Below are 12710 nucleotides of genomic sequence, written 5' to 3' on the forward strand. Positions count from 1 at the left end.
TGTGTAGTGAACGAGGGGTCAGGGGACGAGTGTGGACGTTCAGACGCAGCCAAATATGTTTAAAACAAATTCTTGATTTCAACTTGTCTCAGAACTCGCTCAACCTGAAGGCTATAATTTCTCTCTTTGCTTAACGAAAGAATGTTTTAAAGATGTAAATATTTGACTCATTAATTATTTAGTCTCCCTGTGGATTAATTAATGTAGATGCAGATTGTTTCTGAGTTCACTCCCTCTCACTTCCGATTGCTTGGAAAATGTCTATTTCAGTTTATTTGCCATTTGCAGTTAAAACATAAAAAATAAAAGCATTGGAAAAAAGGTGTGAGAAGCTTAAATTCATTCATTCAAAGGACACATTCCCCCTATCCCCGCCCACTGTTGTCTTTAGACATTCTCTGATCAGATATGGTGGTCTAATGTACAATCTGTCATCCATTTACTACTCCATCCTTAGGCCTAGACCAAAACAAAGACAACTAGAGGGCTAATCAGAGTGTGCTAATAGGAGGCATGTTTTCACACATGTCAGTGCTCTCTCTGTGCAGAGGTCCCAGTGTGCACTACATTTAGTTCTGTTTCCAGTTCTGTTCACACGCACCGCTCTGCATTCACCCCAAACCCCCCATGAACCACGTGAGTCGTGATCAGCTGACTGTATAAATGTGCACGCTCACTTCTCCGGTGCTTTACTTTACTACATGGTGCACGATCAGCAAACACCAGGCAAACTTGCCTTTCCCAGTTGTTAGTTACATACATCCAATGCTTGAATACTACATCTCCATATATTGGACCTGGTTAGCTAAACAACATGCTAGCATTAGCAGCATTAAAAAAAACATTTCCAAATAAAAAGGATGTAACTCTACACAGATGTGGAAGCCACATAGTAAAGCGGATTAAAGCTGAGAAAACCCACTGCACAAATATTTGGCAAAAGAGACCCTAGATTTAACCTTTAACCTTTGAGAGCTCACAAAGCAGGATGGACAGACTGTGGCAGATATAGCACAGGTCAAGGCTCGTCTTTGTCTAAGCACTCAGATATTGTGGGGAGGCATGCTAACAGAACCAACAGGTGCCATGTTTCCTTAAGGCTGCGGTTAGCCCAAGGACACTTCAGAGGGTCCAGTGTTCCCTTTATAGAACACTCGTTTTGTTTGGATGCAACAGTGGACATGACTAAGATTCCTGCCATTTTGTGTCGCAGACTACAACCTCAAGCCCACGTGAATGACGGGACGTCGAGGCAAATTTAGCAGGTGGGTAGACGAGCCAAAAAAGTACTCAAAGAAAAAGTACAATTATAGTAACTTGCATGATTTCTCAAGTCAAGTTTGAACATCTTGTTCATGACTCGCATTTCATTTGACAGATAGAAAATAGTTTGTAAATTATAATTATAAAGGGATCTTCATTGTGACAATTGTTTGACAGATTAAAAAACTAGTCTTTACTTGTTAGTAAATGAAAACGAAGGTAAAAGGTATTTCATTTTACAACAATGATTTGACATACTTAAATATAAAAAAAAAACTGCAAAAAAAGGCCTCTGCTATCGGTACGGGCTACTTCCTGGTATAGTTGGTAGTACAATTGCTTAACAACAGGAAGGTCAACGGTCTGATTCCCAGATGACAGTGATAGGACAAATACTTAAAATGTTGCATTTAGTTAAATAATACTGCTACCTGCTTCAAAATGTAGCCTTTTTTTATTTAATTACCAATTAGTAAATAGCAAACTTGGAATTCTGTGCATTTTAAAGCATAAATTACACAATCAAATCCTATACCATAGTACAGTTCATCTGAATAAATGTACTTTACTCAAAATGAGTATTCCGATTATGTATTCAGTTTCTTCCCAACACTGCCTGTAGGACATTCCTTCAGCTGGACCTCAACACTGGCTCAAAGTCTGGAAAGTGCAGCAGCGCGATCATCCACTGCTCCAACAGGTTTCCCCACAGGAAGTGAAGAACGTCAGCTGGAGATAACAATATCCAACAATATCAACCATTATTCAATTCAACCCACGAACAAGTTGTCAAAGTCACACCCACTCTGACCTCTTCTCCTCATCATTTGGCTGTGCGTCCGATCCCGTCTTTAGCTCCACCAAAGTTCTGTGATTCCCTCTGTTGGAACCGTCCAGAAGTGGAGCAGGTGCATCTCCTGGAAGATCCCGTCGTGGAGGAGGCGGCGGTTTGAGCCGGCCGCGCTTGCTAACACGGATGGACCTGGGCGTTCCCGGCGGACATAGAGCCACGTCACTTCCTTGTCTTTCCAAAACATCTTCCTGATTGGCGGAATACCCGTTGTTTCCGTTGGTGTTGCTGGCCGGAATTCCTGGCGAGCACGGACGAGATTCAGAGTGAAACTTGGCTGCTGGATCTCCTCCTCTGGAGCTTTTGCTTCCGTGGCGCTTGCGAAAATGTTCAACCTCTGTCGCATTGGGCTCTTTTGTTTTGGAAGAATTTGATATGATGCAGTCTTCTTCGTAAATCCTCTCTACGAAGACTTTCTTTTTTGTGTTATGTTTCACGGACCTCTTAACGGCGCAAAAGAAATCCAAAACGTTGAGGAAAATGGAAAACGCTCCAACGCCTAGCATGAAGTTTAGCATAACGGTCTTTTCCGTCGGTCTAGAGATGTAGCAGTCGACTTGGGTGGTGCAAGGCGGATTCTGGCACAAAAACCTCCTTGGAATGTAAAACCCGAAGAGGTAGTAGTGCGCCGCTCCAAACCCCGCCTCCAATAACATCCGGAATAGAAGATGCAAGAAATAGGCTGTGATAAATTTGGTGTTCAGTTGTTGCATGTCGAGTTCGTAGGTTTTGTGGTCGACTTGGAGCGCGTTGGTGACTTTGTGCACCACGTAAATGATGAACATAGTTATGGGCAGGCAAAGGGTGATGAGCTGCACCAGCCAGAAGCGGAAGAGGGAGATGGGCGAGAAGATGTCGTAGCACACGTTAGCGCAGCCGGGCTGGATGGTGTTGCAGACGAAGCGCTCCTGCTCGTCCTGGTACAGGGGGAAACCGGCGAGGAGGAGGAGGAAGACGCGGAGGAAGAGCATCACGATCAGCCAGGCCTTCCCTAAAAGGAGAGGTGTATCGGTTTGAGGATAAATGAACAAATTGCACATGTGCGACATGATTTAACAGCTATATTGCAGATACAGTCTTCGCAAAGCACTTTACATTGGTCCATGATCCAGGCTCTAGTTTTTGTAAGTTTGTTTCACCTCATTTACTCATAGATATTTGTGCATAGTAGTTTGCGATTCATGTAAAACTGGGTACGTGACGTGACATTCATTATTTTGCACTTATTTACTTTCTAAACCAAATGTCTACTCAGCGGTGCACAAAGATGTCTTCTATAGATTACACATACAGGGGTTTCCAGACTTTCTAGGCCAGGACCCCGATAATAACCATACAACCGATTTGGGACCCCCACAGTAAAATGAAATGGAGTGTAATGCGGTAATCCAGAAGATGTCCTGCCGTGTGACATGAAAAAACACATATTTAAAAAGACAGTTACACAAAAAGCTGAACAGAAGGAGCTCATCTTTCATTTCTGCGGCAGGACAAGCTCTGGGCTTCAGGGTTTAAGATAAAGAGCAAAATAAATCCTACTTTGATGAAAAACGTTGAACATGTGTCAGTCTGATGGTGTGACAGCTGAAAAATACAGTACATCCATCCATCCATCCATTTTCTACCGTTTGTTCCCTTTCGGGGTCGCGGGTGACTGGAGCCTATCCCAGTGACTTCGGGCCTTAGGCGGGGTACACCCTGGACAGTGGCCAACTTGTCGCAGTACAATTGTTAAAAATGATCATTAAACATGGACTGTTTATAAGAAATAAACTAGCACTATAAATGTATCAATTAATTTATTATATTTTTAACATGGCACATTGTTGTTGAATGTCCTGCGGTGTGACAGGAGTCGTTAAAATGAAGGAAAGCCTTCTCTGAAATCACTTTTGTATTTGTCTTCAAAGCTGCAGGACAGAAAAAGGCGTTACACCTCCAAATGTCAAGTACCCAAAGAATAAGAACTAAACTTAACTGTGCATCTTCAACAAAAGAGAATGAGGCTGATAGTAACAGAACGAGCATATGGCTCAAATTTAATTTAAGTTTTTTATTGTTCTGTTGTTGTACATTGTCTTGTGCTCATTTGTGTGCTCAAAGTTTTATTTGTCGAGCGAGGAACTCAAAGTGCTTTACAACAGTAAAAACATATTGAAATCAATGTAATATAAATTACATTGTTGAGACCGGTCCATGTTTAGTCCTGACTCTGGCACCAGCAGGAGGCCGGTCCATGTTTAGTCCTGACTCTGGCACCAGCAGGAGGCCGGTCCATGTTTAGTCCTGACTCTGGCACCAGCAGGAGGCCGGTCCATGTTTAGTCCTGACTCTGGCACCAGCAGGAGGCCGGTCCATGTTTAGTCCTGACTCTGGCACCAGCAGGAGGCCGGTCCATGTTTAGTCCTGACTCTGGCACCAGCAGGAGGCCGGTCCATGTTTAGTCCTGACTCTGGCACCAGCAGGAGGCCGGTCCATGTTTAGTCCTGACTCTGGCACCAGCAGGAGGCCGGTCCGTGTTTAGTCCTGACTCTGGCACCAGCAGGAGGCCGGTCCATGTTTAGTCCTGACTCTGGCACCAGCAGGAGGCCGGACCATGTTTAGTCCTGACTCTGGCACCAGCAGGAGGCCGGTCCATGTTTAGTCCTGACTCTGGGCACCAGCAGGAGGCCGGTCCATGTTTAGTCCTGACTCTGGCACCAGCAGGAGGCCGGTCCATGTTTAGTCCTGACTCTGGCACCAGCAGGAGGCCGGTCCATGTTTAGTCCTGACTCTGGCACCAGCAGGAGGCCGGTCCATGTTTAGTCCTGACTCTGGCACCAGCAGGAGGCCGGTCCATGTTTAGTCCTGACTCTGGCACCAGCAGGAGGCCGGTCCATGTTTAGTCCTGACTCTGGCACCAGCAGGAGGCCGGTCCATGTTTAGTCCTGACTCTGGCACCAGCAGGAGGCCGGTCCATGTTTAGTCCTGACTCTGGCACCAGCAGGAGGCCGGTCCATGTTTAGTCCTGACTCTGGCACCAGCAGGAGGCCGGTCCGTGTTTAGTCCTGACTCTGGCACCAGCAGGAGGCCGGTCCATGTTTAGTCCTGACTCTGGCACCAGCAGGAGGCCGGACCATGTTTAGTCCTGACTCTGGCACCAGCAGGAGGCCGGTCCATGTTTAGTCCTGACTCTGGGCACCAGCAGGAGGCCGGTCCATGTTTAGTCCTGACTCTGGCACCAGCAGGAGGCCGGTCCATGTTTAGTCCTGACTCTGGCACCAGCAGGAGGCCGGTCCATGTTTAGTCCTGACTCTGGCACCAGCAGGAGGCCGGTCCATGTTTAGTCCTGACTCTGGCACCAGCAGGAGGCCGGCCCATGTTTAGTCCTGACTCTGGGCACCAGCAGGAGGCCGGTCCATGTTTAGTCCTGACTCTGGCACCAGCAGGAGGCCGGTCCATGTTTAGTCCTGACTCTGGCACCAGCAGGAGGCCGGACCATGTTTAGTCCTGACTCTGGCACCAGCAGGAGGCCGGTCCATGTTTAGTCCTGACTCTGGCACCGGCAGGAGGCCGGTCCATGTTTTGTCCTGACTCTGGGCACCAGCAGGAGGCCGGTCCATGTTTAGTCCTGACTCTGGCACCGGCAGGAGGCCGGTCCATGTTTAGTCCTGACTCTGGCACCAGCAGGAGGCCGGTCCATGTTTAGTCCTGACTCTGGCACTAGCAGGAGGCCGGTCCATGTTTAGTCCTGACTCTGGCACCAGCAGGAGGCCGGTCCATGTTTAGTCCTGACTCTGGCACCAGCAGGAGGCCGGTCCATGTTTAGTCCTGACTCTGGCACCAGCAGGAGGCCGGTCCATGTTTAGTCCTGACTCTGGCACCAGCAGGAGGCCGGTCCATGTTTAGTCCTGACTCTGGCACCAGCAGGAGGCCGGTCCATGTTTAGTCCTGACTCTGGCACCAGCAGGAGGCCGGTCCATGTTTAGTCCTGACTCTGGCACCGGCAGGAGGCCGGTCCATGTTTAGTCCTGACTCTGGCACCAGCAGGAGGCCGGTCCATGTTTAGTCCTGACTCTGGCACCAGCAGGAGGCCGGTCCCTGAGACCCTCAGAGTCCGAGATGGTTCATATGGCACTAACATATCCAAGATGTACTTTGGTGCTAGGCCATGCAGAGACTTGTACACAAGCAGAGCTGCTTTAAAGTCTCTTCTCTGAGCCACAGGAGCCAGTGCAGAGACCTGAGAACAGGACTAATGTGATGGTACTTCCTGGTTCTAGTCAGGACCCGAGCAGCAGCGTTCTGGATGTACTGCAGCTGTTTTACAGCTCGTTTGGAGAGGCCAGTGAGCAGCCGTTACAGTCTAATCTACTGGAGACAAACACATGGATAAGTCTCTCCAAATCTGGTTTAGACACTATATTTTTGATTATGGCAATGTTTTTTAGATGATAAAAAGCTGCTGATGTTATAGATTTGATGTGGCCGCTAAAGTTCAAATCTGAAACCATTATTACTCCTAAATTTCACACTTGATTTGCAGGTTTTAGAGTAAGAGACTGAAGGTGACTGCTAACACCTTCTTTTAGTTTCTGTGGGCCGAAGACCCAAGTGTTCAGCACTTTGCTTTACGGTTGTTTTTAAGAGTTTACAAATAAAGTTGGATTCGATAAAAAAATAGAATGAGTGCAACTATTATGCAGAGGTGACCTTTAACTACCGTAATGTCATTTAATTTACCCATATATATTTACAGTACATTTTTGTATGTAGTCAAGTTTCTGGTTTGTTTTGTCACTTCTGTAAAACTGTTTTCTGAGATAAACCACCACAGAACAAAAGGCAGGTCAGGGCTCCATAACAATACATTGTGTTACTTTATCAAAATGTTTAAATCCTTTCCTGCCCTCTGTATATGTTGACAAACCTTACCCATCATTGTGATGCTCTGGTTGACCGAGATGAAGATGACCTCTGACACACTTGATCCCACCTCTGCCATTCTAGCTCAGGTCCAACGCCAATGAAACAGAAATCTTACATCCACTTTACGCCGACTCCTGCAGATTCACATGGCGCTGTGAACTTTACAGGATCCAGCCTTCTCCTGGCCATTCGCAGCCTTCTTCTGTAAAGCATTAGCCATTTGAGTGAGTGCAGAGAACCCCTGGGAGAAGTGTCTCACCTCTTCTGTCCCGGCTCAAACACTGCCAGTCCTGAGACAACAGAAGACACGAGTGAGGCCCATTGTGGAGCTATTCTTGTCCCACTCGGAGAGGCACGTCGCCCTCCTGGCATTGCACGGATATTTTGGTGCCACTGGTCGTCCTTCAGGAGAACAACAAGCCTCCTGACCCAGCTAAGCCCACTCCAAGTAACAGTTGGAACTACAGATTGTTTTAACCATAGTGATGTCACCATTTCAAATGTGCAATTACCAGTGTTAACATAACAAAAACAACAATAACATGAAAATGTTCTTTCCGTCTGGTTTTCCTAACACTTTAACAACTTTCTGAAAGATCAATTTGACATAAACAGGAAGATAAAAGTGCCCTTCACATTAAGGTTTACTTTTTTGAGAGGCTGAGCAGAAAGGACTTAATTCTGCTCCTGAAATCAACATTTATTCTAATTTAACTTAAAAAGACAAAAAAAATGTTTAAACTAGTATCACTTTTTTATCAATTGAATTTCCTAAAAACTCTAATTTTGTTATTTTCAACAGACATCTGCTCATTTTGGAAATGTTTTATTTATTTTTGAAGACAACGTCTGAAGCCAACTTTATCAACTGAACTGAACACTTTAAGTTGTGTTCATACATCTTTCACTATATTCTAATAATTTCAGTGCCAATCTTGCCTTCATCAATATCAAAGAGTTTTTCCACTTCATTTAAATAGTTTCAGTCCTCATTTCACCCGCAGAATAAGTATGCAAGATAAAAACCACAACATGTAATAAAAGACAACATAGACTTGTGACAACTATGTTTCGGATGCATTTAGCCATTTTTCATTTTATCAAAAGGTTGATGACGATATTATGTCCATCAAAATTATATTATATTCAAAGTTTGCATATCTCCCAGAAATACAGTTGAAATATTATTAATCTCCCATTTTTCCCCCCATGACCCTTGAACAATGTAAAACGCAAATAATAGTCAAGTGTACTTCAAAGATTGACATTTTTATTCTTCAACATTGCTTTTGAAAAAGAGTATTTTTAAATTACAAATGGTTTGGCAAAACTGGAACATGAAAATCTGATCTACCTTGAAACGTGAGATGATGGTTGCTATTTCCAGATGATTGCAAAGGGAGTTTTAGAAAATGGGCTTTGATACAATAAATATAATATGTAATTTCTGAAACAATCCAACAATCATTCATAACACTATTGCTCCAAACGTAAAGACAAAATGTTACAAAGGCAGGTTGATTGTAGAAAAGCTATTAAGGCATTGACAATTTCTAAACAAATAAGAGTATAACAGAGCATTTCAAATCATGTCAGAATGTTCACAATTACACAATGGAGGCAAAGGTGAAGGATTTAGATTAAGATCTGAACATTAACGGTTTTAAGTCTATAACAAAAATTAAACAATAGAAACCATTTTCAGTTTAGTGCAGTTTTCTTTTCTATTACATAGAATTGAAACTGTTCATCTCTGAGTTCCCAATGGATGTGATTGACAGGTGGATTAGCCAATCAGGGACAAGCGCGCTCCGTCACGATCAAAACAAACACGAGGAGAAAAAGATTAGAAAAAAATATAACAGGGACTGAAAAACCTCACGGAGTTCTGCAGAATTGATGAGTCCAATGAGCTCCTTTGTTTCACATGGAAATTAGGGAAATAAACACATCTGATTGCACGGTTCTGCTTGAGTTTGGCTCCATGCACGACGGAGCGAGAGTAAAACCTAAAATCTTATTCTTTCCGGTCACAATCTTCTGTTAAATATACAGATAATTAAATACATTTGTACTTTTCTTTAAACAAAGGTTTGACATCAGTTACATTATATATGTTTTATTTATTTTGTTTAATATTTTAGTTCTGATATTCTGATGTTAATCCCAGTTTTTCCATTCAAATCCTGACTTTTGCCAACAGTTGCCTCCATTCTGGAATTTAAAATGGATTTGTTTTCAACAGTGGGTTTCAGAGTGATGAAAATCTAGCACTCTGGCAATTAACAATTCAAAAATAAGTTCTCAAATATCACCGACTAAAAACAGGAAACTGAATCAGATGAAGAAGATGGATGACAAAAAGTACATTGGAATTGTGAAATGAGAATACAAATGAAATGTGCTGTAAATATAATAAAGACTACTTTTTTTTGTTTTACTATAGAACTGCAAAACAGAAGTAGCAAGATTTCTAAATGTAGTCTATGGAAAACCAATGCAAAAGCTATTATTTTAATGACAATCTTTATGATTAAAAGAAAATAAGTCCATACAGCAAAAACATACAGTAAAAGGACATTTTAGATACATGAATTTACCATAATGTAGAAATCAGAACTTGCTTTGGTTTAACCTTAGATAATATTTTCTTAATGAACATGGTAATATACTTTAGATTAATTGTAACCAAACATAAACAACTCAAATCAAAAACGTGTATTCTGAAATCAGTTTGATTAAGCCCATGCTACACATTTCACTTTTGCTCTGGTGTTTAAATCATCCAAAAATGTTTTACTTCGCTAACTGTTCTCATTCCTGTGCAATCAGCCACAAACAGACTTGACTGGATTCTTCATAGAAATATTAGTTTGAGGAGAAGGAAAAACAAATAAAGAACCAGGAAATTGAACATTTTCACATACAAATTACGGGAATTTCTTCTACCAAATGAAACATGAAATGCACTGCAACAAAGTGGTGTTTCCCATTCGATTCTTCACACTGCTGTACAATAAAAACAAATATAAATATTCTAACATGACTTTTTTTTTTTTTTTTTAATGGTAACATATTAAGAGATGCTGTATTTACATTGTAGAAAACATAATACAATCTATCTTTTTGTAAGCAATGCAATAGCAACATACAAACCCTGAACATACATGTCGTTAGAGGTTTGGAAAGATTCATATTTTTGTGCCGTTTAGGAATTGGAAGAACAGTATCAAAAGTTGACCAAAAAAAGTGTTTGTTCTGTTTTTTCAGACCACAAGAGGGCGACGTCTAAGATCTCGACAGGCACCGGAGGTCAGGACAATGGCAGTGAACAAGAAAACACTGGACACACAGCGAGGTCCCATTATCTTTGTCTCCTTCCATGTTAAATAGTCCCTCTGCATTGGTTGAATATGAAGCAACGCGAGTATTGCTTTTAATTATGTGTATGATGTAAAAAACGTTTTAAACACTGAATTAGAGCGACAACAACAAAGTTAAGTTATGACACTGCAGTTGGAATGTAACGTTTAGCAGTCCGGAAAATCTTGCAAAAAGCACTTTTAAGAGCTTTTAATACAATGTTATTATAGTTGAGTCATTCAGGCACGTTTGAGTCATCTTTATTCTCCTACATTCAAGATGCCATTGCTCTTGACATTACTGTTTTCACCGTTTTCACCGACCCCTCAGATACGCCCACTGCTCGGTTTTCTTTTCTTAAACTGTGATTCATGTAGGATTTGGCAGCATCTACTTATCATTTTGGCACATGAAAGCCCCACTCCTCTGCTCGCCTGCTCGGGCCCAGCAGGGGTTTGTCGGGATGATGCACCCGAAAAAGGAGCAGGAGGAAATCAATGTTGCAGTTTTCAAGCGGACTTCAGCTGACTTTTCAATCAATTAAAATAAATAGAAAAATAATGATCCTCCGGTGTCACAGATTATAACTATAGCAGACAAAAACATAATGTCTTCTTTAAAAAAAGACAAAAATAACACAGGAATGTACACAGTTGAACTGTGTTTTTTCACATTTAAAATCTCAGTTGTACTTCCATTGGCTTCCAGATGAGTTCGCCGCCATTTTGGTCCAGTGCAATCAGTTAGTGCGGCTCCTGTGAGCAGACTGTACAGTCCCACAGCTCACAGCTCACAGTTCCAGTCTCAGTGTTAGGAAATAATGGCCGGACACCACCGCACCACAGTCAGGTTGTCCGCGCTCATTGACTTCTTCTTGGATAACTTCTTGAAGTTCGTACCATCACATAGTCGGGAGATAGCCTGGAAATGGAGGTAAAGAAGAGTCAATAATGACCATTCCAACTTCATCCCAGAAGTTTGTACTTCTCAAACGTCCCATGAAAAACAATGCTTTCTCACAATGAAGTTGACTCTCAGATTTGATCTGTCACTTATCGCTCCACTTAGGCAATTACTGGTCTCCATGGAGATGGATAAGATGCTGTGGAATATTCTCAGCATAGAAATATTGTCTTTATGGTGACAAAAGCACCTTTAACACAGGGGTTATGTGTGAGGACCGTGCCAGTCGTAGACCCAAGATCACATTCTGATTTAGAATGATTCATGTACAACTACAGCCATCTGCTTATTCTGAATGTGCTTCACTGTGATTGGTCAAATCCACCTGTCACTTACTCTTACTAGAGTTTAATGGAGGCTAGCCAATTGGAGAAGTGGGAGGGGACAAGTGTGTGGGTGTGCATCAAGTCTTCCAGGTGGAATGGGGCAGATTAAAGTGAAAGGATTCTGACTGTGGAAATGCTGGTGACAGATTTAGAGCCTCACCTCCAGCTTCTGGGCCTTGTCCCGGCTGAGTGGCTCCAGGGGGACGCTCAGGTTGTTGGCCTCGGCCAGAGAGCGCAGGTCAAAGTAGTACTTGGCGTAAACACTAGACGGGACGTTTATGTTAAACTGTAGGAGCTCCCAGAACTGACGCTCCAGCTCGTTCCTGACACAGAAGGGAACACAAAGTTAGAAATATTTATAGCATGTCAACTATAACCTATAGATGAGGCCTAGTCAGCTTATGGCCCGTATTCACAATAACCTAATCTAGCAGTTGTGGTTATATTATTAGAATGAAAAGTGATGGCACATACTCTCTTACACATACTGTAAGAGAGACCACTGTCCTCAGGAAACTTAAGTTGACTAGCTCTGCTCTAGATAAAACAACAAAATGCTAATAAGTTTGAGTACACACTTTTTATGTTGATTTTTGGTTGAATTTTGTATTATGAACATGTATTATGAACTAATTACTTGGAAAAGGTACTTATGGGGTACAATTCATAGTACTTTACCCTTGCACTTAAGTAGACACCGTCTAAATAGTTGCGAATAGTGAACATAAGATTGTAGTGATATAGAAGTGCTGATAATATAATAGAAGAAGCAGGAACAGGAACATTCGACTTTCTCTCATCGACGCCAACAAATCAGTCTCATCTTAACCCTTTTCACCCCTGCACCTCCTTTCTCCAGACATCCAGCGAGCTTATCCAACCTAACCTTTCCATTACACCAGAGGAAATGGCAATCCAAGACCCGGGACTGGGATAATCCTCCTCCTCTGTGCTGCTCTTGTCGAGAACTGCCTTGTGTTTACTCCTCTGATCCATGGCATTAACAGCACTTTGATCCCTCCGATCCCTCTCCAGTC

The 12710-nt window shown here is 42.8% G+C and overlaps 2 protein-coding genes across 10 annotated transcripts in view; both read right to left on the reverse strand.

Moving 5' to 3' along the window:
* Window positions 1-1971: 1971 nt before the first annotated feature.
* Window positions 1972-7447, reverse strand: LOC140372513 (gap junction beta-2 protein-like). The gene is made up of 2 exons (XM_072459627.1): window positions 7023-7447; window positions 1972-3099 (listed from the first exon to the last, which is right to left on the reverse strand). The coding sequence occupies exons 1-2, from the start codon at window positions 7095-7097 to the stop codon at window positions 2059-2061; spliced, it is 1116 nt and encodes a 371-aa protein (XP_072315728.1). The 5' UTR covers window positions 7098-7447; the 3' UTR covers window positions 1972-2058.
* A 3477-nt stretch (window positions 7448-10924) lies between these two features.
* Window positions 10925-12710, reverse strand: part of LOC140372514 (cyclin-Y-like) — a 38280-nt gene continuing 36494 nt past the window's right edge. For 4 of the 9 annotated variants that reach the window (XM_072459633.1, XM_072459631.1, XM_072459635.1 and 1 more), the window contains exons 10-11: window positions 11834-11996; window positions 10929-11305 (exon numbers count right to left, since the gene is read on the reverse strand). In XM_072459633.1, the coding sequence (XP_072315734.1) occupies window positions 11195-11305; window positions 11834-11996 (274 nt within the window). In that variant the 3' untranslated portion in view covers window positions 10929-11194. Of the gene's footprint in view, window positions 11306-11833; window positions 11997-12710 lie in introns of all 9 variants that reach the window. The other 5 variants (XM_072459629.1, XM_072459628.1, XM_072459630.1 and 2 more) reach the window with 4 other exon arrangements.

This window comes from Eucyclogobius newberryi, unplaced genomic scaffold (assembly GCF_026437365.1).
Source record: "Eucyclogobius newberryi isolate DKJ021-1_F unplaced genomic scaffold, fEucNew1.0.hap1 SCAF_240, whole genome shotgun sequence".
NCBI lineage: Eukaryota > Metazoa > Chordata > Actinopteri > Gobiiformes > Gobiidae > Eucyclogobius > Eucyclogobius newberryi.

Coding starts and splice junctions, on each gene's coding strand:
- LOC140372513 (XM_072459627.1), bottom strand. CDS start 7,097: ATGGCAGAGGTGGGATCAAGTGTGTCAGAGGTCATCTTCATCTCGGTC. Junction 3,100..7,022: donor GCATCACAATGATGGGTAAG/GTTTGTCAACAT, acceptor CTTTTAGGGAAG/GCCTGGCTGATCGTGATGCT.